The 23977-nt window shown below is 47.9% G+C and overlaps 1 protein-coding gene across 1 annotated transcript in view; it reads right to left on the bottom strand.

The window, feature by feature from the left end:
- Window positions 1-23977, bottom strand: part of MEI1 (meiotic double-stranded break formation protein 1) — a 902984-nt gene that overhangs the window by 407666 nt on the left and 471341 nt on the right. The window contains exon 11 of the mRNA XM_075321882.1: window positions 11964-12098. Coding sequence (XP_075177997.1) covers window positions 11964-12098 — 135 coding nt within the window. The remainder of the gene's footprint in view (window positions 1-11963; window positions 12099-23977) is intronic.

Raw genomic sequence — 23977 nt, 5'->3', positions numbered from 1 at the left:
GATTACCGGAACGCGTGAAGCTACTTTCCGGCCTAGGGTCCACGTACCCCATCGTGCTCTGGCCCCTGCCCGGTGATAGCTCAAGGCCGCCGGCCGCTCTCCTCGGCAGTCCGTGCCCCTTGACACAATCCCCTGTGACCGGGGTTCCATTTCTTACCAGGCCCAGACCAACGTCTGCCACCTAGTAACTACAGGAGCCCTGCTCCAGGCCGGTGACCTCTCTCTCACAGAGATGCACCTGCACCTCCTTCCTCTCTTGGTTCACTTCACTCTCTCTCTCTCTCTCTCCAGCTCAACTGTCACTTTCCCCTACCAACCCCCATGTGGGAGGCCCTATTCCCTTCAGGCTTCCCAATGGTGTGTCTGGTGGGTACAGTGTAAAGTGTTCCTAGGATTTTGATTGGCTAAGCTGTTAGCAACACGAAAAGACCAGGACCCGTAACCAAGGAGGGTGGATACTGTGAACAAGGGCAGATAGCACAATACCCTGTGACGACCTGATAGTCCAGGGCATCACATTCCCCCTTGGTTAAATATATAACCAAGGGGGAATATATTTGTTTTGCTTTGAACTGTAAAAAGGAAATATAACAAGTTAACACATTTTTATTAACGGGTCCATCCCACACAGGGGAGGCAATGCACTTAAACGTTACTAAAATTAAGAGTTCATTGCCCCAACCGTGGGACGATACCGGTTTCTATGGTAACAGAGGCTCAACCTACTGCATTGCAGCCCCTTCCTGCGACAGTCCAGTCCCAACGTCCCGGATGTTGTACTTTAGACAACTCTGGTTGGCACAGGAGGTGCAACTATTATACAAGACACAAGTTTGTGTTGGTCACGCCAGTCCTGTGACCGTAGTCCATATTTACAGTCATATGAAAAAGTTTGGGCACCCCTATTAATGTTAACCTTTTTTCTTTATAACAATTTGGGTTTTTGCAACAGCTATTTCAGTTTCATATATCTAATAACTGATGTATTGAGTAATATTTCTGGATTGAAATGAGGTTTATTGTACTAACAGAAAATGTGCAATCCGTATTTAAACAAAATTTGACCGGTGCAAAAGTATGGGCACCCTTATCAATTTCTTGATTTGAACACTCCTAACTACTTTTTACTGACTTACTAAAGCACTAAATTGGTTTTGTAACCTCATTGAGCTTTGAACTTCAAAGGCAGGTGTATCCAATCATGAGAAAAGGTATTTAAGGTGGCCACTTGCAAGTTGTTCTCCTATTTGAATCTCCTATGAAGAGTGGCATCATGGGCTCCTCAAAACAACTCTCAAATTATCAGAAAACAAAGATTATTCAACATAGTTGTTCAGGGGAAGGATACAAAAAATTGTCTCAGAGATTTAAACTATCAGTTTCCACTGTGAGGAACATAGTAAGGAAATGGAAGAACACAGGTACAGTTCTTGTTAAGCCCAGAAGTGGCAGGCCAAGAAAAATATCAGAAAGACAGAGAAGAAGAATGGTGAGAACAGTCAAGGACAATTGACAGACCACCTGCAAAGACCTGCAGCATGATCTTGGTGCAGATGGTGTCAATGTGCATCGGTCAACAATATAGCGCACGTTGCACAAGGAGAAGCTGTATGGGAGAGTGATGCGAAAGAAGCCGTTTCTGCAAGCACGCCACAAACAGAGTCACCTGAGGTATGCAAAAGCACATTTGGACAAGCCAGTTACATTTTGGAAGAAGGTCCTGTGGACTGATGAAACAAAATTGAGTTGTTTGGTCATACAAAAAGGCGTTATGCATGGAGGCAAAAAAACACGGCATTCCAAGAGAAGCACTTGCTACCCACAGTAAAATTTGGTGGAGGTTCCATCATGCTTTGGGGCTGTGTGGCCAATGCCGGCACCGGGAATCTTGTTAAAGTTGAGGGTCGCATGGATTCAACTCAGTATCAGCAGATTCTTGATAATAATGTGCAAGAAACAGTGACGAAGTTGAAGTTACGCAGGGGATGGATATTTCAGCAAGGCAATGATCCAAAACACAGCTCCAAATCTACTCAGGCATTCATTCAGAGGAACAATTACAATGTTCTGGAATGGCCATCCCAGTCCCCAGACCTGAATATCATTGACAATCTGTGGGATGATTTGAAGCGGGCTGTCCATGCTCGGCGACCATCAAACTTAACTGAACTGGAATTGTTTTGTAAACAGGAATGGTCAAATATAGCTTCATCCAGGATCCAGGAACTCATTAAAAGCTACAGGATGCGACTAGAGGCTGTTATTTTTGCAAAAGGAGGATCTACAAAATATTAATGTCACTTTTATGTTGAGGTGCCCATACTTTTGCACCGGTCAAATTTTGTTTAAATGCGGATTGCACATTTTCTGTTAGTACAATAAACCTCATTTCAATCCAGAAATATTACTCAGTCCATCAGTTATTAGATATATGAAACTGAAATAGCTGTTGCAAAAACCCAAATTGTTATAAAGAAAAAAGGTTAACATTAATAGGGGTGCCCAAACTTTTTCACATGACTTTACTTATATATAACATTTAAACGGAGTCCATGCACCAGTCGTACACTTTTCAACACTTTGCTGGCAAATCTGGTAATTTGTACTCTTTTCATTCAAACTGGTTGATTAGGCACTTATTTTCTAACATTTTCTATATGGAAAATAACAAACTATGAAAAATAACAAACAAAAGCACCGATACCTAACAATTCTATGGCATCGCAACTACTGGTACTGTAACATTTTTTCTGAACACTGGTAATAGATTGTCGGGTCCCGTAACCATGCTTCTTTGCGACTACGTGCTACTGACGCCGACACATAACCTTCTTCAAACATTACATGTTTGGTTACCCCCAGGGCATACCAGCCCCACTTTCCGCAATGCCGGGTATAGGTAACCATCTCTTCAGGCTGAAGATTACACTCCTGGTGGCCCCACGGAAGGTGCTGCGCCACATCTCGTCGATACACACGCACCCCCGCTGTGAGGCCTGCTTCACGGATGAACCCCCATCCTTGCTTGGGGTCAAACCACTCTACAAGGCCACGGCACCGTGGCCCTTTTACTCGGGAAGCAGCGCTCCTTATCTGTTCCTTTTCTTGATCATGGGCGGCAAGCTCCCGTCGTCACCGGTCTCGGGTTGCAATTTCTGACTGTAGCTGGTATTGTTGTCCTTCCCAGTAGGGGGCATCAGTGTCCGGCCTCAGCCCCCTATCTGGCTCTGGCTTTACTTGAACTCTGGCGGCCCCAAGAGCCGTCAGGATTTCGCGTGGTAACGGAACAGGCACACATCTTGGTTCCGCTCCCGTAGGTGCAAACTGAAGAACTGACTGCTCCTCAGCGGGGGTTGCAGGGTCCGGGTGCTCCGCCTCTGAGGAGGGGCCCGGTGATGCGGCTGGGTCTAGTCTGGCCGGTGTCTGGGTAACCGCTGCTGTGGCTGGAATGAGGATCTCGGTCTGGATCTTTGCAGCTGGAGCTTGTGTCAAACACATTAAAGGTTCCGCTGCCGGGGTTGGTGGGGGCAGCTCGGAGTCCGCCGAGGACGGGGTAGTTGGTGGTGGAGTGCTCACCGCGAGCGGGGACGGTCCGGATCCCTCAGCCACTGTGGCCGGATTTGGGCAATCAATAGGGACTGGGTAACCACTTACCCTCTCTTCATGTGGGATTTTGATCTCACGGGCTGGCACCGCCACCACCAGGCTTCTCATCTCTTCCCTCCAGTGGTTCAGGATGAAAAGGAATTGCGTCCGCATTCTCCTGCACAGCTGCTCAGTTTCCTCTTCTATCCATGCCGCGGTCCCAGGGACAGCACGCTCTGGGAACCAGTCCAGGAACGTTGTCACAGAGTCCTGGCGTCCCTGCTCCACTTCCTCTAGTAACACATTCTGGCCCACCCCCTCGGTCTTTTCACAGCATTCTCTTGCTGAGCGTGGCCCTCAGGTAACTTCCGGTTCCGGCCTCACAAGAAAGACGAGGGGCAGGGTTAAGGCTTTGCTCGCTTTCTCGATGAAGGCGGGGTTTTGGCATGAAAAGATGCCGGAAAATAGCTGAATTAGCGGGAAACAGAATCTTGACTCACGGTCTTCGGCTTTCAAGGCACACGTCACCCAGGTAAGTGGGTCCTGCTCATATCCTGTTCATGACGCCAGGTTTTTCGAGGTATACCACCCCCACGTCAGTGGCTGAGCCGCTCGGATCCGGGGCCGCGGTGGCTCAAGGGGTCTCCGGATCTGGGGGGTCCGCGCGGACACTCGAATTAAAAGAAGAGGGGGGATATGTACAAGGGAGATAGAAAGTTCGTGATGCCACTCATGGTTCGTGGTAATGTGAGGGACCACCGCTACTATTGGGGAGCCCGGTGATGATGTTGCAGCAGCCGGATGTTTAACCCCTCCATGGGTAGGGGGTTTGTGTCCCGGGGCCCGTTGGATTGTTGGTGCTTGGGGTGCCGTGGGGAATAGGAAAAGGGATTTCCAATGTACTCACTCAGTCCAGGAATAATAACACCGACAGCTTGTAAACCAAAGTTCTGAGCACCACTGCAGCTTGTAGGGAGCACGCTTGGGTCCATACCCTTGGTGTTGCTGTTAGCTTGTGGCCCTTTCCTTGGCAGCTTTGTCTCTATTGGACCCTCGGGTATAAAACTCTTCTGGTCCCGCTCACCTATATGGCTAATGGAGTGAGCTTGCTCTCAGGGTTCACACGTAGGATTTCTTTGGACTGCATTGGGAAAGTCCTATCCCATCGGTGCGCTAGTACCCCCATTTTGGAGCGGGTTGGGGATGAATCTTGAAGTCTTCACCCCCGTCAGGTAAATTCCCTGAACGTGTGAAGCTATTTTCCAGCCTAGGGTCCACGTACCCCGTCGTGCCCTGGCCCCTGCCTGATGATAGCTCAATGCCGCCGGCCGCCCTCCTCAGTAGTCCGTGCCCTTTGACACAATCCCTTGTGACCGGGGTTCCAGCTCTTACCAGGCCCAGACCAACGTCTGCCACCTAGTAACTACAGGAGCCCTGCTCCAAGGCCGGTGACCTCTCTCTCACAGAGATGCACCTGCACCTCCTTCCTCTCTTGGTTCACTTCACTCTCTCTCTCTCCAGCTCAACTGTCACTTTCCCCTACCAACCCCCCATGTGGGAGGCCCTATTCTCTTCTGGCCCCCCAATGGTGTGTCTGGTGGTTACAGTGTAAAGTGTTCCTAGGATTTTGATTTGCTAAGCTGTTAGCAACACCAAAGGACCAGGACCCGTAACCAAGGAGGGTGGATAGTGTGCAGAAGGGCAGATTGCACAATACCCTGTGACGATTTGATAGTCCAGGGCGTCACATAGGCTTATCTCAGGTCCTTTCCAGAAAGACCTAGGTTGCAGAAGCTGACAGAAAGCTAGTTTTACAGTGGGGTCACTCATCTAAGTTGGCTGGCCATGCCGGGCAGAAGAAGACTGCTCTTCTCATCTCACGACATTACTGGTGGCCATACCTGCATAAAGACATTGTGGACTTTGTTTCTGTCTGCCCTTCATGTGCCTGGAACAAGACTCTCAAACAGCTTCTGTCGGGTCAATTACTACCACTTCATGTGCCTTCTGCTCCCTGACAGCACATTGCTATAAACTTTATCACAGACCTTCCAGTGTCCTTGGGGTGTTCCATCATATGGGTGGTAGTGGACCAATTATCCAAAATGGCCCACTTCACTTATTTGTCCAGTCTTCCAGCTTGTTTTCCGCCTTCACGGTCTATCCCTCCACATAGATTCTGATACAGATGTTCACATACAGATTCTGGAGGGCCACCTGCAAGCTCCTGAAAATGTATTCCTGCACCTCTCTTCGGCCTGTCATCCTCAGTTCAACTGTCAAGTGGAGTGGGTCAATCAAATTTTGATAAAATTCCAGCAGCACTTTGTCAATTCACACCACAGCGATTAGGTCAAACTTTTACCTTGAGCTGAAATCCCATACAAAAATAATTTGAGTGATTCCTCCACGAATTTTCCATTCTACATCATATATGGACAGGAGCCCAAAATTCCTTTCTCTCTGGCTACCACCTCTGGCAATCCTGTGTTCGTGGCTCTCACCAAGATTTCCTCCAAAATTTGGGCGGATACTAAGGCCACTCTGGAGCGGTCCTCAATACAGATGAAAAAGCACACAGATAAGCGACGCCTGGATCCTCCCTCATTTTGTCCTGGAAACAAGGTATGGCTCTTTTTCAGATATGTCTATTTCAAGAAGCCCTCCTACAAGTTGGGTCCCCGCTTTATTGGTCCCTTTGAAGTCCTCCATCAGATTAATGCCATATCCTAAAAGTTTAAGCTTCCAGCCTCCTTACGTATCCCCAAATCATTCTATATGTCTTTTCTCAAACCTGTTGTCCTGAGCTACTTCTTTAAGGATTATGGCACCTTGCCCTCACCAATCTGTTAGGAGGATGTCTTCAAGGTGAAAAAAATATTAGACATTAAGAAGTAAAGGCTGCTTTACATGTGTCGATTTCTCGTGCGATCGCATTTGCGATCGCACCCGCCCCCATCATTTGTGCAGCACGGGCAATTTCTTGCCTGTGTCGCACAATGTAACCCCCCATCACACAGACTTACCTTACAAATGACCTTGCAGTGGGCTGCGAACATCCACTTCCTGAAGGGGGAGGGACGTTCGGCGTCACAGGGACGTCATACAGCGGCCGGCCAATAGAAGTGGAGGGGCGGAAATGAGCGGGATGTAAACATCCCGCCCACCTCCTTCCTTCAGCATTGCCGGCGGCCGCAGGTAAGCTACAGTTCATCGTTCTTGGGGTGTCACACGGAGCGATGTGTGCTGCCTCGGGAACAATGAACAACCGGACGTTCGAATTTTTTTTTGAAAATGAGCGACGTGTCAACGATGAACGAGAAGGTGAGTATTTCTGCTCGTTCACCGTCGCACGTAGCTGTCACACGCTACGATATCACTGACGATGCTAGATGTGCTTCACTTACGACGTGACCCCACTGACATCTCGTTAGATATATCGTAGTGTGTAAAACCCGCTTAAGAGGTAAAACCTTGATTTTAGTTGATTGGACGGGTTTTGGTCCTTAGGAGATGTCGGGTGAGCCAGACGAGAATATTAATGCCCTCCTCTCCTGAAGAGATTCTTTTCGGGCTTTGATATGAGGCAGCGTAATGGGGGGGAATTGTAATGCCAGCGCTGAAGTGCCTGCACTATCCCGCTTTCTCCACCTGGTAGGGATGCTGGCACGCTCACCATCCCAGCCACTCAGCAGTGGTTCCTGTCGCCTCTTACTGCCTTTGGCTCCTTGGCCTGCGTACGCCATGCAGGTCTACTGGCAGCATGTTTATGGAACACTCCTTTCCTCTCTAAGGCTCAGAACATCCTAAACCAAAAGTGCCTCTCAACCTATGGCTGAGACACTGGGCATTTAACCCTAGAACGCATACCTAGGGCCTCGCCTACTTGCTAGGTTACTTGTTTTCTATGGTAGATTTATATGGTTGCACGTTCTAGGGTTAAGGCATACTCCTCTTTTGGAAGCAATGTGTTCATTCACTTCATGTATATTTGCTCTTTGTCAGGTCTCGTATCCTGTGTCGTATCCCATGCTCATATCCTGAGCCTGCTAACCTGTTCCTGTGTTACAGTACCCATCCAACCAGTACCTGCCTGCCAGAACCAGCCTACCTACAAGTACCAGCCTGCCTGCCAGTACAAGCCTGTGTGCCAGTTCCAGCTTGCCTGCCAGTTCCAGCTGTCCAGTCTGCACCATCCGTCCAGTCTGTTTCAGTCATTCAGTCTGTTCCAGCTGTCCGTCTGCCTGCACTTGAGTCCGTATGTACCTACCTGACCCCTGGGGTCAGCTGCTACAGTGCTGAGAGTGCCCCTGGAGAAGTACCTGGTTGCTACCTACCAGCACAAGCCTAGCCTGATCATCAGAGGCTCTAATGAACATGAGGTAGTCGTTTAGTCACACCCATCCATGGGGAGCCCAGTGGCCCATGGTGCAGTGGGTTCATGCCCACCAGCATGACAGTGGTGATTGGCAAATATTGGTGGCACTAATGTTGGAAGAGGTAAATCCAGGAGAGCCAGAAACAGGGCGCAAGTCACAGACTTAACCCATATCCCCAGCCTGTTTCATGGCCCATGGAAAGGCCAAGGACCAGGAAGTCTTATGGGCCCATACGCCAGTTGGTTGCCCACTGACCCCAAAGATAGACCCCACCCCTGAGAGAGAGCCACATACCAGCAGGAAGCAGTGGATTGCAAATCTGATTCAGGGCAAGAAAAACAGGGAGGAATGGGAAAAGGCCCAATTAGACAGCCCCAAAAGACAGGACCTGGTTCGATGCATGTTAAGTGGACCAGTGTAGAAAGAAGAGATGGAGTAGGAAGCTGGAGAGGCCAGGTTGTGTTCACTGCACCAAAAAACTAGAGTAGTTTGAAATTCCTGAAGGCTGCGGTTCAGAGTATCTAGGACCTAAGTATATGTGGGACTCCACCATGAAGTAGCCACAAATGATGGAAGTTTATTTGATCCCTTTCCCTTGTTAAATCATGACTCCATTCTTCATGTAGTGTGCCAGGGTGTCAGAAAAGACTATCGATATCATGGGACATTACATCATTGGATTATGTCAGAACTTGGAGGATTTCTTTTTAAAATGGTAAAATGGTGAAAGAGGGAGTGTGGGGGAGTCTTTATTCAAATAAGCTGACATCAACCCCAAAAATATGACCTCGATTGCTACCGCACCAGGGCAATTGGGAAGAGCTGGGCAAAACGCCAGAAGTGGCACATCTAATGGATGTGCCAATTTGGGGGCGGCCGCTGGCTATTTTTAGGCTGAGAAGGGTCAAATAACCATGGGCCTTCCCAGCCTGATAACAACAGCCCCCAGCTGTCTGCTTAACCTTGGCTGGTTATCAAAAATAGGGGGGACCACATGCCGTTTTTTAAAATTATTTATTTATAAATAAATGTTTTTAAATGGCTTACGGTTCCCTCTATTTTTGCTAACCATACCTGCGCTGGTTATCAAAAAAGGGGAGGATCAAACATAATTTTTTAATATTATTTATTGTGTTCCCAGCAGTGTCAAGGCATGTTCACTATGCTGAAAAGCTTGTTGATTGACTGTCCTGCAGCATTTCAACAAGCTTTATTCATCAAACAAGCAGCATTCGAACTCAGCATTGAACTCACTGTAATCGAAAACAAGGATAGCTATATTTTTTGTTGAGAAATTACAGAAATGGATTTTTGTACACTTGAAGGTGCTTGGCTATTCTCAATTTATCAGATGAGAATAAACAATTGAGATGGGAAAATTTATGTTTTCTATTTAGTTGCGTAATAATTCTGCACACAGTTGTTTATATTCTCCTAAGAAAGACAAAACATGACTTTTTAAATATTCAGGTTTATTAACCTTTCAGATTCACCAACAGAACTTTTGTTATTCCATAATGTGATTGTTCCTTAATAAAATTGATCACCAAAAATATAAATTGCCTAATAATTGAGCACATAGTGTAGACTTGCTTTTTGAGAAATAAATTATAATTTTGAATGACAATTCAATTTACCTTGGAAAGTGAGGAAAAATGTAAAAACAGAAATTTCAGGTGCGGTGAAATTATAAAAATACCCAATTCTGTCATTGTTTTTTTTTTATGGCGTTAATTGTGCAATGAAAAAAGTGAAGTGGAAAAAGCCAGCAACCATCATGGAAAAACTCTGAAGCTTTATTGTGAAAAATCCATAAAAAACATACAGTGGATAAAAAGCTCAGCGTGTAGACAAGGGTCTACATGTTTGAGGCTTGACATGGAACTGGCCCTTAATCTTGACAACATGATTAAGGGCCAGTTGCATGTTAGGCCTTGTCTACACGCTAAGTTTTTTATCCACCATGTTTTTTATGGATTTTTCACAATAAAGATGGTTGCTGGCTTTTTCCACTTTTCTTGATCATCGCTGTTAGACCAGGATCCAGCCTGATGTGCCTGGCACCGTCCCCCATTTGGGATACATTTTTTCAGTCAACTTAGGAGACTTGAACCTGCAATAGCCTGATTGCGTGTACTATTTAAAGCAATACTATAGCTGTAGCTGTATATGTTAAAAATTACAGTCTCCTATGACTACCAACCTGTGGCTGGATATCACAGGAGAAATCATATTTCAGTCAAAATATGGCTATCAACCCATCAACTCCTGCAATTTTGGAGAGGAGGTAGGGCCTATGGGTAACTTAAGAAATGTGCCTGATCATGGCATTGTGCTGTCAGTGATTGACCTCAACATGTAACAGGTTAATAGTAGATATGAGTGAACCTCCAAAGGTTTGGTTTGTGATCTCCAAATTTACCTGTGTTCACCAAACAGTTCCACAAACGGCTCTACAAACATATCCAAACATCAATTAATTGAATGGGAGGCAAAACATATGTGCTAGTGGGGCTGGTGTTAGAAAGGGCTAGGGGGGCTAATGATAGTTAGGGATAGGGGGGCTGCAAAAGAAAGAAAAGGAATAAAACTGGGAAGTTATACTTACCACCCTCCCCCACAGCTGTAACACTACTTCCAAATCCATTTATTAAAGCTCATACATATTCACTGCTTCCCCCACCCACTAACAGTCCCGTCCTCTGTGATTGGTTGCAGTCAGACCGTGCCCCCACCCTGTGTGACAGCATCTGATTTGTTGCCCTCAGTGAGGCTATCTGGGTCCCCTATTGGAGTGTAAAAATAAACTAATTAAAAAGTCATATTATCCCCCTATATTGTGATACACAGCACAGATAAAGCTGTTAGATGCGGGCTGCAGCCCACAGTGTTTTATCTTAACTGTGTATCAAAATATAAGGGACCCCTTGCGTCTTTTTTAATTATTTAAATACATTTCTTAAAAAACGACATTTGTTTCCCCTCCCAATTTTGATACTTAGAGATGATAAAGCCAACCGCTGGGGCCTGGTATTCTCAGGCAGGGGAGGTCCATGGTTCTTGGGCCCCAAGCCTAAAAATAGCAGCCCGCAGCCACCCAGAATTGTCACATCCATTGGATATGACAATACTGGCACTTTACTAATTGCCCTGGTGCGGTGGCAATTGGGGTAATATAAGGGATTAATTACAGATGTAATTTGTCAACAAATGACAACTGCCATCAAGCGCTAGTTTAGTAAAGGGGATAGGTCCATGAGACACCCCCATTGATAGAGGAGGCTTAGCTCTTGAGCCCGCTTCAAACACCATGGCATGCTCTTTGGTGCAATAGTGTACTTTAAGGGGTTAATTCTATAAACTGCATGTCTATAAACAGCACTGTTGTTTACAAATAAGCTACATATTATTCTCAGATTCAATAGTGCATTAGTTCAGTTGTAATATGCTGTGGAATATGATGGTGCTACCATATATAAATAAAACATTATTATTATTACTTTAAGAATGTCAAGGGCCCCTAGAGAATTTTATTCATGCTGCGTTGTTTATTAAGCAGGGCTAATGCTTTATGGACTTGGTCTAACAATATAAAAATCTTGTGTTGATTGTTGGTTATTTAAGTTAATAAATAAATATATATTGATTGTGAATTTAGTTTCAATGCTGCTTATTAAAATAGGGATAGACGTTAAAAAAGAAGTGCAGATTTGTTCAAATAATTTACTAAAAATCAGAACATATAGGGCAACACCTTTCAACTTCTAAATGATGTCTTCCTAATAAATGTGATCCATAATTTAAAAAGAAAAAAGAACTGCCAAAGCATTTGTTTATAAAAGAAATGCATCATAACCGAAAACTGCTTTGCTTCTAAAAGGAGACTACATCTGTATTCTATTATATTGTTGAAAGCTTGTCAGAAATCTGATAAGTATACAAATGATATCGGAATTCAAAATGGCTTTTAAAAATGGTTATTCAAAACCCGTAGCTAACCTTAAAAATGAAGACACTGCCTTAGCTGCTTCTGTAGCAACTTCCAAAACAGAACTGCTCACGGCCTCCTGGAGAACTTCTGCTGCAGCTTTGAAGATTCCAGTACTGGTAAAGAGCTTTATTTCAACGGGTTGCCTATGGGGCCATTGAAAAGCATAAAATCAATGCATTCCGAAAAACCTTTTAAAGGGAACCTGTCAGATCCCATATGTGTTCTAACCTACAAGCAGGGTGATGTGTGGCCTAGTAACCCCTTTCTACTCATCTCTGTGTTGTAATATTGTGTAATATGATTTTATAAAAAAAGTTTTTTAACTTACAGGTTCCCTATGTAAATAAGAGAGACTCTAGTCCCCTGGGTGTTGCATCGCCCCGTGGGCGTTTGCTTGCTTTCCATGGTATCACGCCCCTGTGGCCGTGATACCATGGATTTACATGAGCGACATGCACTTGTGAAGCCGGGAAGTAAACACCCAGATATGAAGGCTGCGTGAACGGCAAGAGTGCATGCGCGGGATCTCCAGGAGCTTTCCTTAGTATCATGCCACTGTGGGCGTGATACCATGGATTTACAGATCAGCTCCTGGAGGTCCTGTGCATGCGCGCTTGCCGTTCGCACAGCCTTCATATCCGGGTGTTTACTTGCCGGCTTCACAAGCGCACTGCGCATGATCAGAAGACTCCTGTGGTTTCAACCATGCGCAGAGCGCGTCTAAAGCCGGCAAGTAAACACCCGGATAAGAAGGCTGCGCGAATAGCAAATGCGCATGCGTGGGATCTCCAGGTGCTCATGGTGACATCGCTCATGGGACATGATACCACAGAAAGCATGCAAACGCCCACGGGGCAATACAACGGCAAGGGTACTAGACCCTCCCCTATTTACATAGGGAACATGTAAGTTATAAAACGTTTTTTTATAAAATCATATTACACAATATTACAACATAGGGATGAGTAGGAAGGGGTTACTAGGCCACACATCATCCTGCTTGTAGGTTAGAGCGCATATGGGACCTGACAGGTTCCCTTTAATACAAAAATAATATAATTTACAACATACAAATTACATTTTATATAAAAAAAAATGTCACCACTGCAGAGAAAAAACTAACGACATTACCAGATAGGAAAAAAAGAAAGGCAACCAAGAACATAAATTGTTGCAAATTAAAAGTTTATTCTTAATTAAAAAGATATTATTTTCTAAAGCATTGAAAAAATAAGAAGTTACCTACAAAACAGTCCTAATTAAACAATATTGAGCAATTTTTCCTAGAGAGCTACATTGAAGATCAAAATTAGAGAACAAGGTATGATCACATGCTTTTTTCAAAAATAATATAATCTAAAGTGGGGATAAAAAGTATTTAGTCAGCCACCAATTGTGCAAGTTCTCCCACTTAAAAAGCTGAGAGAGGCCTGTAATTAACATCATAGCTAGACCACAACTATGAGAGACAAAATGTGAAAACAAATCCAGAAAATCACCTTGTCTGACTTGGCAAGATTTTTTTTGCAAATTATGGTGGAAAATAAGTATTTGGTCAATAACAAAAGTTTATCTCAATATTTTGTTATATACAATATCCTTTGTTGGCAATGACAAAGGTCAAATGTTTTCTGTAAGTCTTCACAAGGTCGACACACACTGTTGGTGGTATGTTGGCCCATTCCTCCATGCAGATCTCCTCTAGAGCAGTGATGTTTTGGGCCTGTCGCTGGGCAACACAGACTTTCAACTCCCTCAAAAAAGTTTTCTATAGGGTTGAGATTTGGAGACTGGCTAGGCCACTCCAGGACCTTCATATGCTTCTTATGAAGCCATTCCTTTGTTGCCCTGGCGGTGTGCTTGGGATCATTATCATGCTGAAAGACCCAGCCACGTTTTATCTTCAATGCCCTTGCTGATGGAAGGAGGTTTTCACTCAAAATCTCACGATACATGGCCCCATTCATACTTTCATCTATACGGATCAGTCGTCCTGGTCCCATTGCAGAGAAACAGCCCCAAAGCATGATGTTACCACCCGCATGCTTCACAGAAGGTATGGTGTTCTTTGGATGCAACTCAGTATTCTGTCTCCTGCAAACACAACGAGTTATGTTTCTACCAAATAGTTCTACTTTGATTTCATCAGACCATATGACATTCTCCCAATACTCTTCTGGATAATACAAATGCTCTCTAGCAAACCTCAGACGGGCCTGTACATCTACTGGCTTAAGCAGGGGAATATGTCTGTCACTGCAGTATCTGAGTCCCTGGCGGCGTAGTGTGTTATTGATGACTGTTTGAGTTTGTAGACAGGTGTCTTTATACTGATAAGTTCAAACAGGTGCCATTGCTACAAGTAATGAGTGGAGGACAGAGGAGCCTCTTAGGCCAGAATCACACTTGGTAGTGCCTCGCGTGTAACTCGCGTGAGTCTCTCATGGTAGAACCCGGCATGGCCGCACACTCTCCTGACAGGAGCGGGTCGGTTGCATGTATCTCTGCAGCTCAGACGCTCCTGTATGCATAGTGTGCGGCCATGCCGGGTTCTACCATGAGAGACTCACGCGAGTTACACGCGATGCACTAGCAAGTGTGATTCTGGCCTTAAAGAAGAAGTTACAGGTCTGTGAGAGCGAGAAATTTTGCATATTTTAGATGACTAACTACTTATTTTTCACCATAACTTGCAAAATAAATCTTGCCAAATCAGACAAGGTGATTTTCTGGATTTGTTTTTTCATTTTGTCTCTCATAGTTGTGGTCTACCTATGATGTCAATTACAGGCCTCTCTCAATTTTTTAAGTGGTAGAACTTGCACAATTGGTGGCTGACTAAATACTTTTTTTCCCTACTGTATATTGATCAACAATTGAAGGATTTTTGTAAGGGGTACACCATGCCACTAGAACAGTGTTTTACAGAATTTTAAAAAACCTTTATTTTGCGCAAAATGTGATGATCATGACTAGAAAACAGGAATGACTGTAGCACAGAGAAAGATTATAACTAAATTTTCTGAAGGTAACAATAGTCACTAAACAGTAGGAAATGTACAGGTCTTTGCTTTGAATGACTTCAGCACTTCTGCAGCCACAGGACATCACTAGTCTCGCACACTGCTCTGGTGTGATTTTGGTCCACTCTTCTTCCAGCCTCTTCCACAGTTCTTTGACTGTTGTGGGTTTCTTGGCCATAACTTTGTCACCAAGGATTTTCAAGCAGCTTTCTATTGGGATTAAGATCATGACTCTGGACTGGCAATTTCATTGTTTCAATGTTTTCTGTTTGAAGGAACTGCTTTACCCGTTTTGCTGTGTGACAGGGGGTATTGTCCTGCATGAAAATTGCTTGCTGATTGAGTGGTGAACGCAAGGAACCATGTGTTGTTGAAGAAGGTTCTGATCACTTGCATTCACTTTGCCATGTAGCTGTATGAGAGGTCCAACTCCTGCTGCAGAAAACCAGAAAACATTCCTCAAATCATGACACTTTCTCCACCACTTTTCACTGACCTCTAAACACACTTTGAGTTCAGTCTTTCCCCAGTTTGTCAATGAACATAATGTTTCCCATCAGACCCAAATAAATTAAACTTGCTTTAATAACTAAAATGAACTGTGGACCACTTCTCTGTCCACACAACATGCTCTTCAGCAAAGGGGAGTCTAACCTTTTGATTCTTTCTGCTAATGAGAGGCTTGGTCACTACAGAGTGGGCTTTCAGTCCAAATACTTTAAACATAATGACAATGTATGAGGAGATAGATCTTTACCCTGTTCAGTGCTGAACTGGTGAGCAATTCCAGCTGCAGTGCTGAAACATTTACCCATGGAGATTCTCTGCATTATCCTGTCTTCACTTGCATTTGTATTTCGAGGGCAACCAGCCTTCTTGGGGGACTTGAAAAGTAATGCAATGTTGTAAAGATGCAATATTCTCGAAATCACAGACTTGGAATGACCAACTTCTCTTGCTGTTGCTTGTAAGGTCACCCCTTTGGCCTTCATCTGGACAACCTGCTCCAGGAGGCTTTCAGTCACTTTGGAACAGCACAGCATTTTTGAAAAGTCAGTGCAAACCGGAAAGTTAGGCTGCCAGTTAAATAAGGTTTGTCAGATAATTAAGGAAATTAGCACCAGGTGCCAAATTAACACCACTAACTTTCAGGTACAGTGGAACCTCGGTTTACGAATAACTTGGTGTGCGAGTATTTCGCTATACGAGCAAAGCTTGCTGTAAATTTGTGACTCAGTTTACGAGCAATCTTTGGTGTACGAGCAAATACTCACCACACACACTTATGGTTCCGTATTTTCTTCGTGCTCTGACTCGCTCTTGCAGTCCACACAAACACACACAAACACACACTTATTATGCTCACCTTACCTTCCGTTCCCTTGCCAGCCTCCTGGTTCTTGTAGTACGCAGGTACAGTATGTGTATCGGGTAACCATCACAACGATGGAGGAACTCCTGCTGTCAGCGCTTCTCAAAGGCAGCACACTGACTCAGAGACAAGCGGCTCATGCCTTTGACATCAGCGCGCTGGCCACTCAGAGGCAAGCGGCTCCTGCGTAACCTCTGTGTGACATTTGAAGGAAAGAGGTTTTTGGAGCCCCAAAACCTGGTTGAAACCAATATAATGATGATAATAATAATAATAATAATAATAATAATAATAATAATAATAAAACCATCCAGCATTACCCCCAGCCACAACCACAAGCTCAGGGTCACCTCTGTTGCTGGAAAACCATTTCCATATCACCAACTCTTACAGACCTCACCTGAAGAGCTCCAAAATCTGCCAGGCAATTAACCAAATTCCAAACATAACAGAAGGTTACCATCCACCAGATGTACAACCCCCCGCCACAGTTTTGACACCAACTCCAAAACCCTCCTTTCCACTGCTTGCTGACTGACCCAATGAACCACCCTCCCCCCATAGTTTAGCTTAATAAATCAAGGTTACTTAATCCCAAATTGATGGTGCAAGAGGGTTGGACTTTTCACAGTGGTGCCAATGTGCCGTCTAGCAGCCGCCACTCCTCCCTTTACTATATACACCTGTTCTCCCTGCCAATCAATCCCCTTTTCCCATCCCTTAAAATTTTGACCCCACAAACCAGCTGCAATAAACCTTTCACTATACTTAACCTCTACTTGCCCTAAAAGCTGAGTCATGGTCACTACGCCCATGGCTGTGCTGGTGTTTCATTCTGCCTTGACTGCAGTATTGCAGAGGCTTCCTCTCTGGCTGACACCTCTACCATACATCTTAAAAACTACATCTCTCCTCCCAATAACCCAGGATCCCTCCCCAATAACCAGACAGTTGCTATGTGCACTAACATGCACATGTGAAAAACAATGTGAAATAAGGGCTAGCCTAAAACTACTACACCTGATCCGCCTGTTTCTGTACAGACTAGAGGTTCCAGCTGCTTAGTCCTCAAAGGCCCCTGCACAGACTGAAATAACCAGAACTGGATGACTCAGATGACCACTTGGTCCATTGCTTCCTAAGTGCCCATCTGGGGTTCCACATACTTCCTTAGGCCCGTTTCACACGTCAGTGAAAAACAGTGACTTTTTCACTGGCGTGTAAAACACGCACATGTCCCTGCGTGTGCCGTGGTTCACGGCACACGTGGGTTGTCTAAGTGCAATCCGGGCTCCGTTCTCCGTGGCCCGTGAATGCACTTAGTAATCAACTCACCTGCGCCCGCTCCCGCTGTCCTTGGTGCTGATCGCTCCCGCGGTGCAGCATCCGGCCGGCGCTGACCCCCGCAGCAGCTGCTTCCGGGTCGGCTGTGTCGCGCATAATGAATATGCGCGACAATAATGAGCCGGCTCAGAAGCAGCAGGGAGAACGGGCTGCAGAGGACATCGCTGGACGCCGGGTGAGTAAAAATGATTTTTATTTTAAAAGCACGTTTTTTTCTGGCACATGTTTCACGGACCACACCACTGCGTGGTCCGTGGAACATCAGTGATGCCAGAAAAAAATGGACATGTCTCCGTGCGGCAATCACGCACACGCGGGTACGCCGCACGGAGACACGTGCAGTGAAAAATCACTGACGTGTGAGCAGACCCATTCATTATAATGGGTCTGCGTATGTCAGTGATTCTGGTACGTTTTAAAAAAAGCACAAACATCCCAGAATCACTGACGTGTGAAAGGGGCCTTAAGAATCCAGGGGAAAGTGCAGAGTATAAATAAGGTAAGCCAAAACCAATAATATGCCAGGGGAAAACTAGGCAGACAGGTTGTAATTGTAAGTAAAGGTCCAGTCACACTAAGCAACTTACCAGCGATCCCAACAACGATAGGGATCGCTGGTAAGTTGCTAGGAGGTTGCTGGTGAGATGTTGTCGCGGGCGGGGAGGAGGGTGTCAGCACACCGCGCTCACCCCTTCTGCTCGGGTCCGGCAGTTGCTCCTGGTGGGTCGAGCCGTGGGCCGGATCCCGGGGTGTCTCGAGCGACACTCCTCGCCCGTGAGTGAAAGGGGGTGTTTGTTGGGTGTGGGGATTGTTATAGTTCGTGACGCCACCCACGGTTGTGGTGATTGCACCACCGCTGCTCAGTGTGGGGGTCCCGGGGATGGTGATGCGGAGCAGCCAGGTGTTGTGTTGCCCCTCCGTGGGTAGGGGTTGGTGATCCCGGGGCCCGGTGATGAGATGTGAAGTGTAGGGCCTGGAGGGCGCAGGGACGCGGGGGCAGCGCTGTGCCTTGCGGCACTATGGTACTCACTCAGCCTGACACACGGACACAGTCTGTACGGTAAACCAACGGCTGGTAGGACGGTCCCACAGACGGCTGCACCTGCACTCCCGGTAGGTGACGGTGACATTTCTCTTCCTTGCACCTATGTTGTCTGATGGTAGCGGTGGATTCCCTCCGGTTACCCGCTCCCCGACTGCAATCTGGGCCGGAGGAGCTCTACACTTTGCCCGCAGGCGCTGGCCCTGGGGAAACTTGTGCCCTGGCGGTGGCGGTGTCTCCCCGGTAATGGTCGGGCTGTTGCCGTCAATCGGGACTTGGTTGCTGGGGGATCTGCGTCCCCGTCACTGACGGATTTGGCAAATCTGGCGACTCCTAGACTTGCCGGGGTCCGAGAGGCCCCTGCCCTGGTGCTGGCTGTCCTTCGGAACACTGCTCCAGACCACCGGGCACACAGCCAACGGGGTCCTTCCAGGAACTTCCAAACTGTCCCCCTCCAAACAGTCACCGCCGTCGCTGACCTTGCTGTTCTAGCCCTACACACAGCTGGGCTCTCAGGCTTTCTTTCCTTCTGTCACTTTGCTTGCTTTTCCTCCTTTTCTCCTTTTCTTTCCTCCACTTTCACTTCTTGGTTGTTTACTCTAGCCCCTGCCTGGGCTACTCCTCACTCCTTCCACTTCCTCCTCCCTGACTAGACTGCCTGAAACTTCCTGCCTCCAGTGTTGTGAGCTCCTCGGTGGGCGGAGCCAACCGCCTGGCCCACCCCCCTGGTGTGCATCATCAACCTCTGGAGGAAGGCAACAAGGATTTCTGGTTAGCAGGTGTGCCTACCTGGAGTGTGGGGTGTGGTGGTGTTGTGACCTGTGTCCCCTGGCTTGCCCAGGGCGACACATTCCCCCTTAGCAAAATGCAGACCGTCCGCGGGCTGCCGTCCTACACCGGTTTAATTTTTCTGTAAAAGGGGGTAACAATGGTTAATCAAACATAAATACATTTTTAATCAAAAACTCTTCCCAAGACGGGAGGCACATTTACTTAAACGTTGCAACGGTATACGGTCACGGTTTCCGCTCTCTCCCACCCAAGCAACCTGGCCCTGATGCTGCCCCTAAAACCCAGGCAGCACCCCTTGACCCACAGTCCAACACAAGTTACCCGAGCGGGATCTGTCCTTCCCCTCCAGAGGGTGGCCACCGGTTCCTTTGGTGGCTGGGCCCTGGCCTGCTCTGCTCAGGGCCCTCCCTCCAACCTGCCTCTCCGGAGGCGGCATTGCGGAAACGGTAACGGTACCCAACATATTTACAAGCCACTTAACGTTTGTGGTTGCCCTGCAGAGTTCACGGGCTTGTCCATGGATAGTTCCCATGCAATTAAACTTAAACGGTCCCCACGGGGACAACGGTGCCGGCTCCAGCCGGTTGCAAATCACACGGTGAATCAGGTGAAGTACTCGGTCATTTTCATTTTCATCATTTCAAACTTTCAAACTTAACAAACAAACACACAACACTCTTTTACATTTGCGGACCCCTTTCATTCATAGAACGGTCTCCCTGTACCTAAGTGGGGGTCTACCTAGGTTGGAACGGGTGGACCTTCGGGGCCCGGTGTCAGTGGTACTAGACAGTGGGGTAGAGGGAACAATCGGTTCCTCCTCCCGGCTATAGTGTGGAGCAGGCGGAGGTGCAGGGGGGCTGGGTGCAGGTTCATCCCTGGGCACTGGCACGGGTTCTGGCTCACGGTTAACCGCTTCCACTACTTCTTCATCCACGGGTTGTGGGAACAGTATCACTGGAAGTATCACCGCGCCGTTCTGTGTAGGCCAGTTTGCTGGGAAGTCACCCATTACAGTGTGGATTACCTCTGCTGCCTTTTCCACTGGTGGAGAAACCGGTACTTCAGCTTCTGCTTTCAATACTGGGGGGCATTTTTTTAGATGGTCCCGAGAAACTGTGGCCAGGGTGCCCCCTTGGTCACGACTGATCTGGTAGGTTTTCCCATTGTCCCACTCAGTGGGTTGTACAACGTAAGGGACTTGCTCCCACTGGTCATCCAGTTTGTGGGCTTTTCTCTTCCGTTTCAGCACCACATCTCCTGGCTGGAAAGGACTTGCAGGCGCCTTCTGGTTGAACCGGTGCTCTTGCTGTTCTCGACTTCGACTGAGGTTTTTCTCTACATACTCCTGGATTTGCCGGTACTGGGCCCTCCTCCGACTCTCCCACTCTGCCGTCGAAGGGAGTGCTTCCGGAGCTTCCAACCCCATCTCCAGATCCACCGGCAGGCGGCCAGGCCGAGCCCTCATCAGATACGCTGGGGTGCACTTTGTCGAGCTGGTTGGGATATTATTGTACATGTCGACCAAGTCGGGTAACTTTTCCGGCCACATGTTCCGTTCTTCCAGCGGTAGCGTCTTGAGGAGCCCCAGGACCAAGTGATTCATTTTCTCGCACATGCCGTTGGTTTGGGCGTGGTACGGAGTGGTCCGGATCTTCTTGCAGCCGTACAACTGGCAGAATTCGTGAAACACCTCTGCTTCAAAAGCCGGGCCTTGGTCAGTCAGCACCTTCTCGGGGTACCCATGAGGTCGGCAGAAATAAGCCTGGAACGCACGAGCAGCAGTTCGACCAGTCAGGTTCTTGACGGGGACTACCACCATAAATCTTGAGTAGTGGTCTACCATGGTCAATGCGTAGGTGTACCCACTTCGGCTAGGGGTGAGCTTAACATGGTCTAGGGCGACCAGTTCCAGCGGCTGATGGGTGACGATGGGATGTAACGGTGCCCTCTGGCTAGTCTCGTCCTTTCTCCTCAGCGTACAAGGACCGCACTCTCGGCACCAGGCTTCCACCGATTCACGCATCCCACTCCAATAGAACCGCTCCCTCAACAGCATCTCCAGCTTCTTCCACCCGAAGTGGCCAGCACCATCATGGTATGCCCGCAGTACAGTAGCGACATCAGCCTGAGGGACGATCAACTGGCATATTTTCTCATGGGTCTTCGGGTTGATCAGCTCACGGTACAGCCTCCCTTGGTGTAGGTAAAGCCGTTTCCGTTCTTTCCACAAGCGTTGGGCTTCGGCTGGAGCGCTAGGGTCCATTCCCATGGCGCCTTGTTCCACCAGAGTCTTGACAAGGCGGACAGCTGGCGCTTGGTCCTGGGCGTCCTGCCACTCTTGACTGGGCCGCGGGTCCAGATCCACCCTTTGCTGACATACCTGTACCCTCTCAGTAGGCGGCTGGTGAAACGCAGGCAGCTCAATCTCCTCGAGGTCGTCGTCCTCACACCCCTCTTCTGACAAATGGGGCATCCGGGAGAGTGCATCTGCATTGATGTTGACACGACCAGCTCGGTACTTTATGGTGAAATCATAGTTGGCTAACCGGGCTACCCACCGCTGCTCCAGCGCGCCCAACTTGGCCGTGTTCAGGTGAGTTAACGGATTGTTGTCCGTAAACGCGGTGAATTTTGCTGCCGCCAGGTAGTGGCGGAACCGCTCTGTGATAGCCCACACCAACGCCAATAGCTCGAGCTTGAAGGAGCTATAGTTCTCAGGGTTCCTTTCGGTCGGCCGGAGTTTTCGGCTGGCGTAGGCAATCACCTTCTCCTTTCCATCCTGGACCTGGGACAAGACCGCTCCTAGCCCCACGTTACTGGCGTCCGTGTGGAGAATGAACGGGCGCCCATAGTCAGGGTACGCCAAGACCTCTTCTCCGGTCAAGGCCGCCTTCAACTGGCCAAAGGACTCCTCATGCTTGTCCTCCCACAACAGTGGGGCTCCAATGGGTCTACCACCTTTGGTCTGTCCCGCGAGGAGATCTTGCATGGGGGCAGCCATCTTCGTGTACCCCTTTATAAAACGCCGATAATACCCTACCAGACCCAGGAACTGCCTTACTTCCCTCACTGTGGTTGGTCTCGGCCAGCTCTGGATGGCAGTGATCTTCTCAGGGTCGGGGGCAACACCATCCGCACTCACCACATGTCCTAGATACTGCACCCTGGGTTTCAGCAGATGGCACTTCGAGGGCTTCAACTTCATCCCGAACTTGGCAAGGGACGCGAACACCTCGGCCAGGTGCTCCAGATGGGCTTCATACGTCTGGGAATAAACAATCACATCATCCAAATACAGCAGGACGGTCTCGAAGTTTAAATGTCCCAAACAGCACTCCATCAACCGTTGGAAGGTCCCGGGGGCATTGCACAGCCCAAACGGCATGCTATTGAATTCGCAGAGCCCCATCGGGGTGGTGAAGGCGGTCTTCTCCCGGTCCTCGGGGGCCACGGCCACTTGCCAGTATCCGCTGGTGAGGTCAAGGGTCGAGAAGTAGTTTGCAGTTCTCAGTGCAGCCAAAGATTCTTCAATACGAGGCAATGGATAGGCATCTTTATGGGTTATCTGGTTGATCTTCCGGTAGTCCACACACATCCGCATGGTACCATCCTTCTTCTTGACCAGTACCAACGGAGCGGCCCAGGGACTACAACTGTCCCGAATAACCCCTGCCTCCTTCATATTCTTCAACATATCTTTGGCACACTGGTAATGTGCAGGGGGAATAGGTCTATACCTCTCTTTGATAGGGGGATGTTCACCCGTGGGAATGTGGTGTTGGACCCCCTTGATCTGCCCAAAGTCTAGGGGGTGCTTACTGAAAACCTGTTCGTACTCCTGCACTACCCTGTGTACCCCTGCCCTGTGATGTGTAGGGGTATCATCAGTGCCCACATGTAGCTGTTGGTGCCACTCCTTGGTGTCCCCCTGGGGTGGGGAAGTGCTGGTGGTAGGTGGGAGTGTGGATGGACGGGCTTCCTGGATAGTGTGAGGGTCCAGGGTGAGCAGTTTGGCAATGGTGGCATACCGGGGGAGCCTGACTTCTTCCTCCCCACAGTTCAACACTCTCACAGGCACTCTCCCTTTCTTCACATCTACCACCCCTCGGGCGGCCACTACAGTGGGCCAGTGCTCGGAAGGCATGGGCTCCATCATCGCAGGGTAGTCACGCCCCTGAGGCCCTACTGCTGCCCTACACCAGATCATCATCTCACTCCTAGGGGGCACAGTCAATGGAGCAACATCCATCACTCGCACCCCACCAATCTCCCCTCCGGTTGAGCTTACATGCTGGCGGTACATCAGGGCGCGGATCTCACGCTGCACAGCCCTCTGCCGGCTCCCCGCCGCCGTGGCGGCTAGCCGTTGCAAAAGGTTCAACACATCAGCCATGCAGTGTTCCATCACATTGGTTCCCAGCACTATTTTCGGGTTATGATCACTGG

This window comes from Anomaloglossus baeobatrachus, chromosome 8 (genome assembly GCF_048569485.1).
Source record: "Anomaloglossus baeobatrachus isolate aAnoBae1 chromosome 8, aAnoBae1.hap1, whole genome shotgun sequence".
Classification (NCBI taxonomy): Eukaryota; Metazoa; Chordata; class Amphibia; order Anura; family Aromobatidae; genus Anomaloglossus; species Anomaloglossus baeobatrachus.
This window is presented reverse-complemented; position numbering and strand designations above follow the sequence as displayed.